This window comes from Trachinotus anak, unplaced genomic scaffold (genome assembly GCF_046630095.1).
Source record: "Trachinotus anak isolate AG129_WGS33_773 ecotype Australia unplaced genomic scaffold, CSIRO_AGI_Tana_v1 ptg000016l, whole genome shotgun sequence".
Classification (NCBI taxonomy): domain Eukaryota; kingdom Metazoa; phylum Chordata; class Actinopteri; order Carangiformes; family Carangidae; genus Trachinotus; species Trachinotus anak.
In genome coordinates this window covers 8,260,106-8,276,811 of record NW_027273867.1, presented here as the reverse complement: position 1 = coordinate 8,276,811, position 16,706 = coordinate 8,260,106, and the positions used below count along the sequence as shown (strand labels likewise).

General features: G+C 41.0%; 2 protein-coding genes across 2 annotated transcripts; both read right to left on the bottom strand.

Moving 5' to 3' along the window:
• Positions 1-6,868: 6,868 nt before the first annotated feature.
• Positions 6,869-9,543, bottom strand: txnl4a (thioredoxin-like 4A). Its single transcript, XM_071500851.1, has 4 exons — positions 9,403-9,543; positions 8,990-9,169; positions 7,526-7,629; positions 6,869-7,388 (listed from the first exon to the last, which is right to left on the bottom strand). Exons 2-4 carry the CDS (start codon positions 9,140-9,142, stop codon positions 7,217-7,219), a joined length of 429 nt encoding a protein of 142 aa, XP_071356952.1. The 5' UTR covers positions 9,143-9,169; positions 9,403-9,543; the 3' UTR covers positions 6,869-7,216.
• An 891-nt stretch (positions 9,544-10,434) lies between these two features.
• Positions 10,435-16,284, bottom strand: LOC139634132 (E3 ubiquitin-protein ligase ZNRF2-like). Its single transcript, XM_071500407.1, has 4 exons — positions 15,475-16,284; positions 13,867-13,962; positions 12,004-12,109; positions 10,435-11,341 (listed from the first exon to the last, which is right to left on the bottom strand). The coding sequence occupies exons 1-4, from the start codon at positions 15,800-15,802 to the stop codon at positions 11,284-11,286; spliced, it is 588 nt and encodes a 195-aa protein (XP_071356508.1). The 5' UTR covers positions 15,803-16,284; the 3' UTR covers positions 10,435-11,283.
• Between the last annotated feature and the right edge of the window lie 422 nt (positions 16,285-16,706).

Below are 16,706 nucleotides of genomic sequence, written 5' to 3'. Positions count from 1 at the left end.
TATATCACAGTGAACTACCTCCTCCTATCTCTCCGCCATTTCTCCCAGTCAGCATTCCCTTTGAAGGAATTAGGGAATGAAAACTGTCAAGAGGGAGATGACTCTCGATAGCTCTCTGTGGCGTGCTGGTTAAGTAAAGAGGCTGTGATATAACCCAAGAGGAGAGATGGAGTTTATGGGATGAGGAAGTTGAAGGACATGCAAGAATGAGGTCACAGATTTACACTGGTGGACATTTGCTGACAGGATGACTGTGTGTGTGCATATATGCGGTGTGAACACAGAAGGATGCTTCAATGAGAGAGTGGCAGTGGGTTTCTGTGAACATCATGTACTCATTTCATTCTGTATTTAGACTGTGTTTTTATTGAACCACAATGAAAAACCTGGGGTTTGACCCCCGTGGTTTCTTGCTGGGAGCAGGTGGAGGTGATTGTCGTTTGACAAGAGCTTCAGCCGTCATTGTCTTTATAGTACAAGAGGTTATAATCTGTCCTCTGAGCAGTGCTTCGTCTTCAGGGCAGATTGGAGGCTACTGGAAAATGACGAGACAGGCTGGGGCTAGCTGGTTAGCGTGCTAACCTCCGCAGAAGGAAAGATGTGATAGAGAGTTCACATTGGTGTTGTTTTCCACCGCTGGAGACAGCTCTTGGTGAGTAAAGAATGAAGTTTGATGCTGAACTCACAACATTTCTTCAAGACAGCTAGGTAAACAGCTGTTAATGCTAATGCTGGCTATGGAGCAATATCACAATTTACAAGTAGCTCCATTAAGTGTCAGATTACAGCCCAAAAATTACAGATCACAGAATACATGAATAAAATAGTTGCTGAGGCAATACTTGGAGAAAAAGTAATTACAAAGAATGAAGACAATGGGTCAAGGTATAAGAGAGTAATAACTTTGGGTTTTTATAGCGATTCAGATAAAAATTACATTATAAGTTGGAGACCTGTTAATTAAACAGGTGTTGCCCCCTTTGTCACTCTACTTCTTCCTTTACACCTTTTCCAGATACCCAGCAAATATTTACACTGTAATTCGTGGGCAAAGCATCAGTGTTTTTGCTTGTAAATTACAAGACATTTTTTTACATCTTCAGAGCCTTAAAAGTATTCAAATAAAATCTGAACATTTGGCTGAAAAGGCCACTGTGCGACCCGTGATGAGGGATCCTAAAGATTGTTTTAGGTGAAACTGGGCACAACTGTGTCATGACAGGTGACTTTTACTTTACCCCCATGAGTGACGAAGTCATGACAATGATTCAGGCTGACTCTGAGGTTGACTTTCAAAAGCCTCTGGCTCAAAAAAAAAAGATGTGATGCACGGTTGAATGAGACATGTTGACCACAGTTACTGGGTAAAATAAAGGGGTTAGCATGTTATTTGTGTCTATGTATGAGTCCACATTAGTGCCAATGGGGGAAGCTGCAGGCGTGGGGTGTGGGGCGTCCCAGAAATTGACCATTGCCCCTCACCCTTCCCCCACGTTGGGCATCCACATGGACATTGACAGACAGGAAAAGGAGGAGGGAGGGAAGCAGCGAGAGAGAGTGAAGATGGAGGGATGCCAGCACGTCCTCCCCCTGGCACCCAGATGATCCTCGCGGTCTGCCTGCTGCACCCTTTTTGTACAGATCCATTTAAATGCTATCAGTTGAAAACAGATCTGGGATTATTACAGCTTTAGGGATGAAGGAGGATATTCCCTATATAGTCTATAGGAAGAGCAACCTGTCTCTCTTACGTTCACACTCAGACACATACTGTACTCTACATCCCACCGTGTATCCATATGCGTCCAGACTGGAGTTTCCCAGTAACCCTTAGTCGTCCAGACCTCTCCTTTCCCCCTGAGGCTGAGCTGATTAACAGTAATAGGGAACAACAATGCATGATAATGTGAATTATAATGGACCAATGGAGGCGGCCTTTGGCCCCGCACTCCATATGAGGCCAGTGGCACAGTGATGCTGTACATGGGCCCTACAGGGACAGGCCAGACAAAGACAAAAACATGCCAGACTGTAGGTTAATGTAAGTGGAACGGACGTGGGGGGGCCTGAGGGGGATGTATATAGGTTCTCAGCATAGTCCACACTCACTAAGATGAGGAAATTAGTTTATTTTGAACAGTAAATATACTCCTGACTGCCAGTGTACACACATTAGTGCAGTGAGGTCATCCTTTAGCTCCAGCTTTCATATGGTTATACTTAGAAAAATGAATGGCACTCAACCGAAGAAAAACAGCATTTTTCTGGTTCCTGAAAAGTTGATATTTTAGAGATTATGTGGTTTTTATTCTAGAGCAGCCAAGTGTGGTCAGAGTGTTTTGTTTTTGCAGCAGCCGCAGCAGTTACTGGCCTCCTCTCTCCTCCTGTTTCTCCATCGTTTCCTTTCGATGGCCAGCTGTTGTTCCTCCAGTCCCCGTCCCTGGCCACTGCTCAGGGGCAGATACTACCAGACGGTGGGGCAGTGGGAGAGGCAGGGTTGTTGGGTGGGGGGGGGGGCATTTCAACAGCAGAGATGTACAGTACAGTGAATTGTCTAAGAGTACACACACAAACACACACTGACTGTAAGATTGGAGGTGTTATCCCAAGTGACTCCTAACTTATCTTACTCAAGAGAGGTGAAGAGGTCAGACTATTTACTCCGGAGAGAATCCCTCTCTGTCTTTGGTTCAAACACACACACATACACTCACAAAGTGAAATAGACAGAGAGAGACAGAATTTGTCCCTTTCACCTCATCTATCACTCAACAAATTGGGCTCAGTCTCCAGTGCAGTGTGTGGTGTCTGATTATAAGGAGGTGTAGGAGATGGAGCTGACAGCTAACTGATATTAATGAGACTTATCTACTGATATTTCTCTCACTCTCTCCAGCTCCTTCGCCCTCCGTTTTCTTGCTCCTCTTTTCTTTGCTCTGTTCATTACTCTCAGTATTTCTATCACATGCTCTCACTGATGGATAACTACTGTTGGGTTGTGGGTTGACGATGAAAGCTGGTAGGGAGACAAAACAAGCAAGACTGAAGGCCTGTATTAATTATTCTGCTTTCTTATCTTCCTACAGAGGAGTGTTTTACATGGCATTGTTACTGCTTCTAAACTTCACTGGTACTGATGGTTAAATTCTGGGCTTACACTAGTGAGAGAAATACATGTTAAATCATCTCATGAAATCTCTAAAAAAGGTGAGACAGAGCATGTAACTCGCACATCTGGTGCAGCTGTGAGATCTTCGGAGACAAATGGAATAGAGGATGTCTACTGTTCATCACAGACACTTTATGCCCTGGCCAAAACTTACGTGAATTTCTCCCCTCTGGCGCTCGCTGCGCTAAAGAGCAGCGAGCGCCAACACAAGCAGATTCAAGAGCTGTTTCTTCCCACAGGACATCACACTCAAGATCAGGTAACTCATGTGAACGTCTCCCTGCAGTGTCTGTACAATACCCAGCAATTACTGTGAAATGACTATTGTTATAGCTGTGTGTATATGGGGTATTTATATACTGCACTACACATAATATTGCTCCATTCCACCTTCACTCATAATAGAGCTTGTATACACATTACATAGACTGTACATACAGCGACCTCCATATTTAATTTACAGTACCACTCTCAATTCATACACTATTTATTCCAGTCTGCTTTGAACTGCTGTTGCACTTCTTTTACATACAGGAAATGACATGTCCCACAGCCTTGTATATAAATCCACATCAGGTCTACTGTTTGTTTTTCTCCATAACTCTAACTTATTGTCTATTGCCTGTTTAATCTCAGTGTCATTTTTTTATACCTATAAGTGTTTTTGCTCTGTTTGTTTTGGCACTATGCTGGGAATGACCGAAAACCAGACTTGTCTTGTATGTGTGCACATACTTTGTTCTGAACCCAGTTGTGGGTTAGTTCATCTAAATCTTCACTATGACAATAATGTAACCAGCAGACTGAGAGACTGCTAAACCAAATATCTGTGGCTCCATCTGATGGAGATTATATGACATTGCACTCTCTCTTGCTAAAGGTGCAGATATTATCAGGCTTTTGATGACTACATCAAAAGATTAAGATGTTTAATCAAATTGATGCACACATTTCTTAATCGTGGAGCTAGATCAATATGGAGCAACATATAATTTAAAATGAGATCATTTCCATAGAATAAAGTCGGATTTACTAAATCTGTTGTGTTATTCCTATCAGACCTTTCCTGTCACATGTTTTTGACAGTTTATCCATATTTTGGCAAAAACTAAAAAAAAATGCTCTGAGACATTGCAGAGAAATCCTGATCAGTATCTTTGGGAATCAAAACTAATATTCTCTTTCAACATCAAGTAGGATCAACACCTCTGATGGCCAAACCAAAACCACCATTGTGGGTATTTGCAATTTTACTACAAAAAAAACACAACTGAGTGTGTTTATATGACATGTATTAGTGTCCTGGTTTTGACCCTTATCCTGTTTTTGATTATATCCGGGATATGGTGTTTACTTGGAAGATGAAAAACTTAAACATTGTCATTTCAGTATCCAGGTTTCTGAAGATGTGGCTGCAGGTGTCGTGATTTCTCACCATCTCAGTCACTGCAAGATGGTTCAGAAACCTGGATCAGGTGTTTACATGTCACAGTGTCCTGGTTTCTATCAGAGCACTCCAGTTACTATATCCAGGTTTCTTCTTAAGGTTTTATCCAGGCTCATGAAACCAGGATAACATTTACATTTACTCATTTGGCAGACTGACCAGTGAGGGCCATCACTAAAGCTTCAGTACAGCAGGAGACCTAGGTGTAAGTACTAAGAACTACATTACATCTATTTCATAAGTGCATGGAGATCAAGTAAAGAAGTGCACCTAAAGTGCATGCTAGGGTGTTCGAGGTGTTAGGAGGGGAGGTGCTCTCACAAGATTTGAGTCCTCCAGAGATGCCTGACAATAGAGGAATGCTCCTGCTCTGACAGCATTTGGTAGCTTGTTCCACAGATGAGAACAGTGGATGGGTGCAGACCCAGAAGTCACTCTGAAGGTGAGCATCAGTGACTTGAATTTGATTTGGGTGGCCATGGGTTTAGGTCAATGAATAATGGAGTGACATGTGCCCTTTCAGGCTGATCAAAGACTGGACGGGCTGCTGCATTCTGGACTATCTGTAAAGGCTTCACTGTGTGTGGAGGGAGGCCTGCCAGATATGCATTGCAGTAGTCAAGGTGAGAGATAACCATGGCCCGGACCAAGAGCTGGGTGGTGTACTGAGTCAGGTAAGGCCTGATTTTTCATGTTGTATAGTGCAAACCAGCACAGCCAGGAGATGGATGCAACATAGTCACAGCAGGGGTAACAAGGTGGTGCAGTGGTTATCGCTGTTGCCTCATAGCAAGAAGGTTCTTTCTATGTGGAGTTTCCATGTTCTCCCCGTTTCTGTGTGGGTTCCCTCCAGGTGCTCCGGCTTCCTCCCACAGTCCAAAGACATGCACATTAGGTTAATTGGTGACTCTACATTGCCTGTAGGTGTGTGTGTGACTGAGTGTGTGTGGTTGTTTGTCTCTATATGTCAGCTCTGTGATAGAATGACGGGGTGTACCCCACCCTCGCCCACTGTCAGCTGGGATTGGCTCCAGCCCAATGCGACCTGGATAAGCTGTATAGAAAATGGATGGATAGATGGATGAATAGTCACAGAAGGATCGCTGGTCATCAAACATGACACCCAGCCTTCTTGCAGCCTTGGCTGGTGTAAGAGCTTAAGAGACCAGTTAAGATGTTTACATGCACAAAACATAACCAGGATAAAAATCACATTTTTAACCAAACTGGTTCAAAATACAAAAAGGAACAGAAGGGGCATCTGCTCACTGTACTGAGGTGGCAAACCTCTTCATGCATCTTTTCTAGTGACTTGATTGGCTGTTGTCACTTAAGTTTGAACACAAATAAGATTTCAGTGAAAAAAATAAATAAATAACTTTTTCCCACTATAAGCAACATATGTGAAGCTTATGTGAATACATCTCTTCCATATGACCAAACTCTCACATCCTGACACAGGTCATTTCATGTCCAGATAATGATTCATATCATATATAGTTCATTTTCTGTCAATTCAATGAATAGTTTATATAAAATGACCACATGGAAATTATTATTACCTTTCGGCTTGGCTTTGTGAACCACAAGCTAAGCGTTAGCATCAACTCATGAAACCCCCGTTTCTTGACACTGTAAAGTGTGACCCTGTCTTTGCAGATTTAAGTTGCAACAGCAGCTGTTACTTCCTTCCAGCTTCACGAGTTTTGGCCATATGATGTGCTGCGGGGTTTCCCTGCAGTTTGTTTTGTGCATGGACTGTACTTTTGCAGCCCTCTTCTGTAGACTCTCTCTGTACTGTTTGATACAATTCTTGCGTAGGTGGTTAAGAGAGTTTGGTGGTGTTTGAGTCAGTTGTGGGGACCAGACTGTGCCAAAATTTAAAAAGTACAGTTTTCTGGTCCTTGTAAGACTTTCTGTACCTAAACCACATCCATGTGACAGAAGTAGCCCCTCTTGAGGTAAAACCTCCACATTTTGTCTTGGCTGGTCAGAGCCCTCCTGTTCAGAATGACCCCGTTCTGTGTCACGTTTGTCTGTGTTGCCTTCATGCAAATTTCCTGCCTGTGTCCATGCCGTGTGGAGGAACGCAAACTGCCCAAAAGACTAAAAATATTAAAGAGTGTGACTTGGGACAGAACAAAATAAATCATAGAACATAACTTGAAGCACAATATGTATCATATCGCACAGCCCTATATGTAAAAATGACTAAAACAGTTTGGAGCAATTGACAAGATCTACAATAAACATTTTCTATGTAAATATGCATGTTTATTACAGCACTAATATGAAGACATGTTTAATGGGTCTGGTTTCTTCAGCATTTGTTTCAACATCTTTTTGAGGAAAAGAAAATTACTTGATGTTAAAGAAATTGAATTCAATGGTAATCTACACACACAAAAAGAAAAAAAAAAAAACCATGGCACAATGTCACACAATGATGATCATTAATAAGAATATTGTCTTGTTTTGCTCGTTAAAAAAAAATGTTGTAAAAGACCTTCTTTGACATCTGTAACCTGTAGTCTCTGTGTCATGTCACAAAATATCAGGGGAAAAAAACATCTCCAAAAAGTTGGGGAAAAAAATAAAAATCAATATCTGTATTTTGTAGAATAATCCTTAGGAGACACCACCAGACCTCGTCCTTTTCTTGCTCCTCGGTAAACTGTTTCAACAATGTCTATCATCTCCTGCTTGTCCTCCATTGTCCAGTTGATCTTGTTGTTGTTACCGGTGCCCAAATCTATCATGATGTGTTTGTTCCTGAGGAAAACCAATAACGATACGAGAAGGGTATAGTTACGGTGTAATAATAATGGTATAGTGACTATTTAATGTAAATAATAATGACTAATAAGTTATAGACTGTTGCTGTGCAGTCTAGACGTTGAGTGTCTCACCTGAAAAAGAACATGACAGTGCAGGGGTCGTACAACTCATACATCTTGTTGAAGTCAGGCACTTCTGTGATGTCCACCAGGTAAATGACGGCAAAATTCTTTACCTGTCAGAAGACACGCAGACAAGTACAATATTAAAATGGTTAAATTTATAAACAGCAAAGTACGTTCAAAGTAACAGGCACAACATCAGCACTAGGAGAGGTCTGCAGCTGCAATTAACAAAATGATTCTCTTGGACTGTGGATTCTGGTCCGTGGTTTGTCAGTTCATTCATTACATGACACTTTAACTGGCAACTTGATAATCAACACTTAAAGTTACATTTTAGCCTATAACTGGTGCCAAGATACTGCTCATGGAGACAAACCTCCTCTGCCTTTTCACTACCTACAATGTCTCAAATTTACAGTGTTGTGGTTTTATAACGACTAGCTAAGCTTAAATATGCCTGCACAGGAACATAGGTTATATCTTTAAGAAATTATTGCAATATGGAAGCTTTTTAACAGCCTCAATATCTCTGGGCAACTTTTCCTGAAATCATAGTTGTAACATCTGCAGTTGTCTGAAAATAGCAGTGAACACAGTGATGAAAACAGTGATGAATATTTACATCATTCAGCAGCCAATACAGCTGCACTGGAGAAAATCTACAGAAAAAAAAAACTTTGATGGTTTTCTGTGGCGTGCAAAATCCATATGATTGTCAAACCTGCCCTTTACCCTGATGACCCTGTACAGTATGTGTGAATTTTACAGGCAAGCATCTCTTAAAGTGTATTAATACCACAACATTTTATTTGAAGTGTCAACAAAATGAAGTGTACACTTTAAATGCAGAATGAACTATCAAAGGGAAAAAAAACAACTAATAAACTAGCATTTAATATTTAATGCAATTGGTGAGAATTAGTTGCTGCGGCAACATTTACCCAAGCTAGCAAAGGACAATCAAGGACAGTAATAACTTAAAACTCCCACTGCAGTGTCAACAGTTCAGGTAAATGTAATTTACAAACAGTCTCCATAGAAGTACTGTGTGCCAGCAGCACAACAACATAATGTCGAATGTTATTACTACAACTTGTGGTCACAATATTCATTTGTTTTTATGTTTTCCATCCCTGAAATGCAAAACGACTGTAAGCTGTCGATTGAGGAAGTGTCATTACACTCATCCCATAATAAATCTGTGTAACCCAACTGAATACATTCTACTGTGATATAAGGAAAAGACTCTGACTTCACTGGCATCTGTTGCTGTTCGTGTTTGACTTCATGTTACCCACTAAAGACAAGCAGAAAGCTTTGTGTTTACAAACACGCTGTTCTTCTGTGGGTATTGTGCATGTGTCACAGCAGACCAGCTGGTGTTGCTGTTGAGCCTGTTTACAAGGTTTAGACGCTGAGGGAGAGTTAAAGCTAAAGTCCCGACTCAAACAAGACAGATCGTATTCAAACCTTTTCAGCGATGCTGTACAGGACTTCGTCCATTTTCATGCATGTTGGGTCCCAGTCGTGTCCGAAGCGGATCACAAGGACTCGGTCCTCCTCAGACAGGATGGCTTGGTCAACCTGCCAGCCATTATGGAGATGTGGGAGCATATACGACATCTTGATCCTAAGCTGCCGTTCCCCAAGCTGAAAACCAACACATTTGGCTTTAGCTTCACAAACGTTGAGAGTCAGTGAGAGTAACGTTTGGATAACAACCAGTACAATCGGGATTTCAGCTCGTAGTTTAAGCAGGGATCAACAGTTAGCATGCCGAGCAAGAATTAGCCTTAACTAGCTAAGTAAAATACAGGAAAGGGAAAAATACAACCGTACTGGATGGGGATTAACAATAAATCACCCAAAGACACTTAGCTTACCTCAAAATACAAGGAATATGTGTTATATGGCGAAGTAAACGCTCTGTGTTGTAAAGATGTGGCTTGTTAACCGGAGAAACCCCGGTGCTGTGTATCCTTTTCGTCAAAGATACGTTGTGGTTGTGCGACGCACGCCGTCACCGACGAGCGACAGCGACGACGCTACGCGTTTACGTCACGTCACGTCACGTACAGGTTTTTGTTGTTTTTAGTTATGATTGAAACACTTAAAAATTAAGAATAACATGAATGATTAGCCATTTAAGTTTGCGCATACTTGAATAACTAAGAATTCAGACAAATAGGATGAGATAAATGAAAATGATACACTAAATTAATTGTATGATTTCATAACTAACAAAACAACAGTTAACGTTCTATATAATTTGACCCAAAATGCTACTTTACTCCCTCAATATACATTAATTAAGGAAGTAAGAAGAATCTAAGATGACAAGAGGCAAACCAAAAACCTCTTATAGAACACACAAAATATCCTTCATATAAGATCACAATGAAGACCGTTTGTTTTTGACTGATGTGAGATGAATTTTCTGAAGTTTCTACTATTTCTCCATTCAATACACTGGCCTTTACAAAACACATATAATGCAAATCAGTTTCTTGCATGAACAGACTTAAACTATTTTCAGATAATAGTTGTCCTTCAAATGCCATTTTCTTCTGAAGTCTTTCCCATTTGCTATTTGGAAAAAATACCTTGTAGGAAAAATACCATATAATCAAAGAAATACCAAGCTATTATCTTTGCAAATCCTCAAGTAAGCTGAAAGATGACATTTCCTGAGACTGCTCATTTTGCAACAAACAGAAAGAACACTCGATCCATGTCCCTGCTTGCTTACTTGAATTAACCTCTTTTCTCGTTTTCCTCTCATCTATCCACATCAGAAAGAAACAATGCATATGTCAAACACACTTTAGATTACTTCAGATGAAAGGATGGCTTATTTTAATTAGTATATAAATATATAGAAGTACATACAATAGTTTTAATGCAGGAAAGAGACATCAGACAAAACATTTATTGTTGTGCAATTCATTACAGTACAAATACACAGTACGATGAACAACGGTTCAAAGGTTATAGGAAAACTTTCCAGTCTATGACATAGCAGCATATTATGGCACTCCTTAGAGAGAGTATGAATCATCATTAGATATGTCTCAACCTATCCTTAATTTCACCACTAAACTACACAATCACATTACCGTGGTTCTGAATGGCCAACTGATTATCAAAGTCCAACTATTTCATGTTAGACTATTTGGTCTAGGACACATGATTGTTTAACAAACAATAGTGAAAGCCAATTTTGCAATAAAATTCAGATCTATTTCCTGACTACCATCAACACTGTAATCATCCCTTAAAGCTGATATTGGCATTTTTTTAATTCTCTATGGCTGTTTTTCACATTGCACAACATCAGCCTTCAGCCTTCGGATCAAGTCTTTGAACAGGCATCAACATAAATCTCCTCTGAAAAGAGGCTCTTCCACCATGTTGGTTATACAAGTCCTCAGCTATAAAACCACACCCTGTGCAGCAGAACAGTTCAGTTCAGATCCTGTGTTGCAGGAACCCTCTTTAGGCCAGCAGGTGGCATAAGAAACATTCACATATTTTCTGGAGACAACATGACTCCACCAGTGGTTCTTTGAACATCCCACAACGTCTACAGACACATGTCCAAGGTCCATCGCGGTTCCATGAGGCAATATGAAAAATCCTGCACACAATAATGTCTTACAATCCCTGAGGAGCGCTGATGCACGGCTGGAACAGACAGTGTTGGGATGAGATCGGGGCACACAGTCGACCACAGTGATGTACAGTTGACTGAACTCTCGCAGCTCCTAGTCAGCAGGATGCTCCGGACATGAGCGATTCACCTCAAACCACTCGTCTATACACCTACAATAGGAAGAGGAGGACAGTTTGTCTCTTGTGGTCAAAGGATTTGCATTTGGATGTCATAGTAAAATTTCTCTTCACTTTTTTAGATACATTATCTAAAGATGGTGGCAGCTTCATATTTACTGTACTTCCCCAAAATGTCAAACTATTCCTTTAAATACATAAACTAATAGTGAGGGTGTTAAGTTTTATCACTTTTATTCCTGTTGAGGCTCCAGTCAGAGATATTTTTTTTAGTTATCATAATACTTATGAACAATTAAATGTTCTATAACACTTGGTCTCCATCCACCTGTATCCCCAGAAACTGTTTTTCCCATCACTGTCTAAGAGAGCTGTCACCTGTTTGATTTGGTTTATTCACATTTTTGGCCACTTGCAGGGCAGGAGACAAACAGGTCAGCGCTTTGGGCAAAATTTCAAATAAACTCCTATACAATGCATTATAGCATTATTAGTTGTATTTATGTTCTGTAATGTCTGTATTAAAAGAATAGTTTGACAGCTTATTTGCTTTCTTGATGAGAAGATTGATCCTCTTCCTCTAGAAGGTGGGAGTGTTTCACACCTGCTGTATTTTATCCATTTGTTCAACTATTTCCAGCTGAAATCTGTTTAGACATGTTGTGTGTTTGTGTGTGTTTGTGTGTGTTAGTTACCCCTTATGGTAGATACAGAGGCAGGGCAGTCTGGCAATGGTGTCTCCCTGCTCCAGCTCGTCTAAACAGATGGCACATTCCCCAGAGTTTCTGGACAGGATGTCCTCTGAGAAAGACAATACAGAGACACACTGAGCAAAGGGCTGTCTCGCACACCAAACCTCGTATCAGATGTTCAGTTCAAGCACCGACTCCTGCATAACCATCTGTTTAACCTTTAACATCTGGGCACAGAGGAGAGCTGGTATTTTGCTCTACAGTGTGGAGTATGATTGTATTCTCTTGTGGAGATAGGCTGTGTTTTTATGGAAGTTTCAGTTTTTATTCTTTGTATGGAAATTCAACTGTGTTTTAAAAACAGGAAGAGAAAACTGAATCCCTGATCAGATGAAACTGAGAACAGGTAACAATGCAGTTTTCTGTCGCACATTAATCTGCATATTCAGCTGTGACAGGTGCTACAGTCAATACCTGAGGCCAAGGAGCAACTACATATAAACATATACATATATATATACTGTGCATATATATGCATATACACATATGTATCAGTAACATGCATGCTGCTATGTGCGTGTGCAAGCTGTGTGTGTGCACGTCTCTGTACGTGCAGCAACACTTCAAGATGAAGAGATATCTATTCGTGTTTGTATGCATGCAGCTCTGTTAAGGCCAGGAAGTCTCAACAACAAGCAGAAAGTGTGTGCAGTGACGACTGTATGTGTACAGACAAGATGTATTTGTCTTTCCTGTGTGTGTTCATGTGTGTCTGTGTGTGTGTGCACATGTAGAACGGTGCGCACTACACAGGTGCTAACGCAGTTTAGCTGCCTATGAGAGGCTGCATAGATGTGCAGCTGCCTTTGCTTTTATCTTTTCATGCTGCACTGTTCAACATCCTGATGCAGGTGCACGTCTATGGATATTGAGTTCTTAAAAACTCTATTAGTCTATCCAAGGACCATTTAATACAACCCTTTAAACATTAATTCATTATCATCCTCATGATCCGGCTGAAAACAATATGGCAAAGAAACAATATGGCAAAAACTTAGGAAGGGAAGACAGACAGTGGTTCAAAATAAATTTCTGTTTTTGTACTGAATTTAAGTACAGCTCTGAGGTATTTGCACTGCATTACTTCAATCCCGTGCTACCTTATACTTCTACTCCATTACATCTATTTGGCAGCTAGAGTTAATAGTAACCTTGCAGAATAAGATTCATATAAAAAACCTATGATGATCTGAAAAATATGATTCATTTTTAGTGATTATACCAAACAAAAGTAAATATAGTCATTAAACATAGGTCCACATAAACCACACCATTAAAATGCAGCTTACATTTACTTAAGTAAGTAATAATATAATAAAATATTGACACATGGGGGTTGGGACCCTCCAGGGAGTTCTCAGATAAATATAACAGGTCATAAGATGTTTACACAAAAAAAAAACTAAAACAAATATTTTCACACAAAATCTATGGAGGAAAATCACTCTTTGGCCTGCTTACAGTTCAAGTCCACACTCAGACAAATGACCTGTCACGAGGGAGTTACAAGTAGACATTTGTTTATTTTAAGGGGTCACAAGAAAAAACAGTTGGAAACCACTATAATATTTAATGATATAACTTTTGTGATATTGCTACATTTACTTTGGTAAAGAATCCAAACACCTATTCCTTTACCTTTGTCATCGTTCAGTTTCACATGTTGTTTTGTGTTTCTATTTTAAGCAAAAATGAACAATTCAAACTGAAGGATGTAATAGGTCATTGGGGCAAAAAAAAAAAAACCAACACCATGCACTTCAACTGTCAGAATCTCTCGTGCCCTCTTGTATCTTGATTTCTTACTGTTGTAGGTGAGGCGCGTTTTGCTGAAGCACATGAGCAGGTGCTTCTCTATTTCATCCGACGCCATAAACTTGGAGCAGACGGGACAGTGGAAGCCTGGGAGGAAAAACACAAAGACGAGAACGTGAGGACCCAGATGTGCCGGCGACTCTCTCATAACCTTTTATTGATATGTACACAAGGGAGGGCGTGGGACTGTCTGCATGAGCTGGATCTTTAGAAGGCCCCCAGGACCCAACACCTGCATGCACTCACCAGCTCTCTGCCTGCTATAAACATATAATCTGTAACAATCTGCTTACCAAGTCATACACAACCTTTGGGTGTCATTGCGCATTGCAAACTCACTGTAAACGCATCGTCAAGCTCCAGATTTATTGCTCTGCATCACTGTATCAAACTAGATTTATTAATTTACAGTTTGACCCACATAGGCACAGCCTCGCGACCCTGTGCATCTTCTCAGCTGCGCAGAGATTAGTAGGCCAGGAGCTGCTTGACCTGAGATAAGCTGACCTGCTGTTTAACGTTATAACATCACAGTCAAGAAAAAGACAACAAATGCAACCTATATGCAGGCGGTCATTATGTCTGAGTCTGCATGTGTCTGTCGGGGAGGTGGGGCCTGCACAGTCAAGATCACATGTATCTAATGAGCAAAGGTTATTGATGAGTATACTTGTGATTACACGTGCTCATCAAGGAAATGACCTGTGCCGGTAATCACAAGGGAGAGGGAGGGTGGTGGTGGTGGTGGTGGTGGGTGTTATATCTGTTGTTTAGGAGCTTTTGTTTTGCAGCGACATGGATGTTAGTGGAGTCTAATGGTTCTGTTATGTTAGTCTGAGCGATGTTATGTTGTGGTGGTCTTGTCTGGAGACAACACACCAGTTGTGAAACAGCTCAACTTGTGGATTCAGGAAGTTTGTGTGCGAGTGTGTGTGTCAGGCAATGTGTAACCAGCAGGAAGCTCTTATCTGCTGACCTACATAATGCACTCTTCCCTCTTAGCTGGAGTGAAAAACAAGCCAGTTTTGCAAGACAGAAGAACACAAAGAAGAAGAAGAAGAAGAAGAAGAAAAAGAAGAAGAGAGCAGTGGTTGAGTACAGCAGAGCCACCTGTGGCTCCAAGAAAAGTGCAGACGTGCTAAACAAAGGGCTCAGTCATCAGACAGTTGTAGCCATATGCCAGGTATCACATGTCAAATGGAAAAATACTAAGCAGTTCTGACAACTGCTGTGTTTACGTTTTATGGTATCTTGTTGGGGTGTCATAAACACATGGCTGCAAACATGAAGCAACATGTCGACTCTCAACAAACAGAGCTGAAATATTACAGTTAAGCCACATGAGGTAAATATGGAAGTCGACTGAGATAAGGGCAATATATATATATATATATATAGTCTGTGTTCAGAACAATGGACACTCGTATTCAAATTCTCATAACTCATATTTAAAGCGTCTCTGCTCAATGTTCTTACACAGGCATTGTGTACTTCAGGAACAAAGAAGAAATCGGGAGATTAACAATATTAAGCAATAAGGTATCAGATGTTTTCTTGGTTTACTCTTCTGTATTTATTACCCATGCGTTACAGTCTTACCTCCCAGCAAGTGAGGGGACAGGTGAGCCGGTAACGACCCTATAATCAGCCTGTGGCCCTCAGGAGGCAGCTGGCCCTCATCGTCACCATCCGTGCCATCGAGACTCTGATTGAGTCCGCGGGACCCTGACCTGCCACCGGCCGGTATACTGAGCCCGGAGCTGGTTGGTCCTCCACCCGTGTACCGGATCCGGGGGCCGTCGGGTCCATTTGTGTACCTAAACCCCGCAATCCTCTCTCCGCCGCTGGAGTTTCCAGATGGGAGATCGGAGCTGGAATAAGCCCGAGTTCTGCCATCAAATACAGGGCTGCTCTGTTTGGCCCCCATGCTGTCTCAGGCTTACCTCCTCAAGGTTTTGAGTGCGCTTTAAAGTTTTTAGCCACGACACATGGTCGCAGTGAGTCCTGAAGAGCTGACACCAACAAAGGAAATAAAAGCTAACACACGATCGTCGATGCAGGCGAGGAGATCCAACATCTCAAAGTTTCATGCTGCGCCCTGTGCGTAAAGTGCGCACTCACTGACGCACAACTTAATTTCCAAATGGTTGTTTTTTTTTTTTTGTTTTTTTTTTCTTGGCAGAGCCCTTCCCTTTTTTTCAACAATGGGAAAATGAGGAAGATAAAATCTCTTCAGTAAAATGTCCTCTTTTCCTGCGCTGCAGACGAGCACATAAGCTCGAGTGTTGACCCGCAGCTCGTCTGGTTCAAGTTTGTTTTTGTGCTCAACTGTGTTCGTCTGGAAAGAAAAATAAAAGCGGGGATTGCCCTCCTCCCTCTGTGAGGAAGCTCCGTCAAACCACCCACAGTCCACCAGAATAAGATCAATTCGCCTTCAAAGTAAAAGTATTTAATTGTGCAAAAAAAAAAAAAAAAAAAAAAAAAACCCAAAACGACTATGAAAAATAACCGTAGCTCAGTATGAGCCGGTGCCCTATACTGAGACAGCCTGTCTCTTCTTTGACTATTATTGAGACTGTTTTCCTTCCATCATACCTACCACACTGCATTTGCAGGATCATTTTAGAGCCACAGTTTGTAGCAATGCCCTGTAAATAACTAGATTTAATTAATTTGTTTTGAACCTGTGCAACTTTGAGTAATACACTTTGAGCTGAATTTAATATATACAAGTAAAATTCATCATCTTCCTAAAACCCCCAATGTGTCATAATATTGTTACCTTGGATTCTAATTACTCTGCTTTTTCACACTGTTGCATCGACATAACA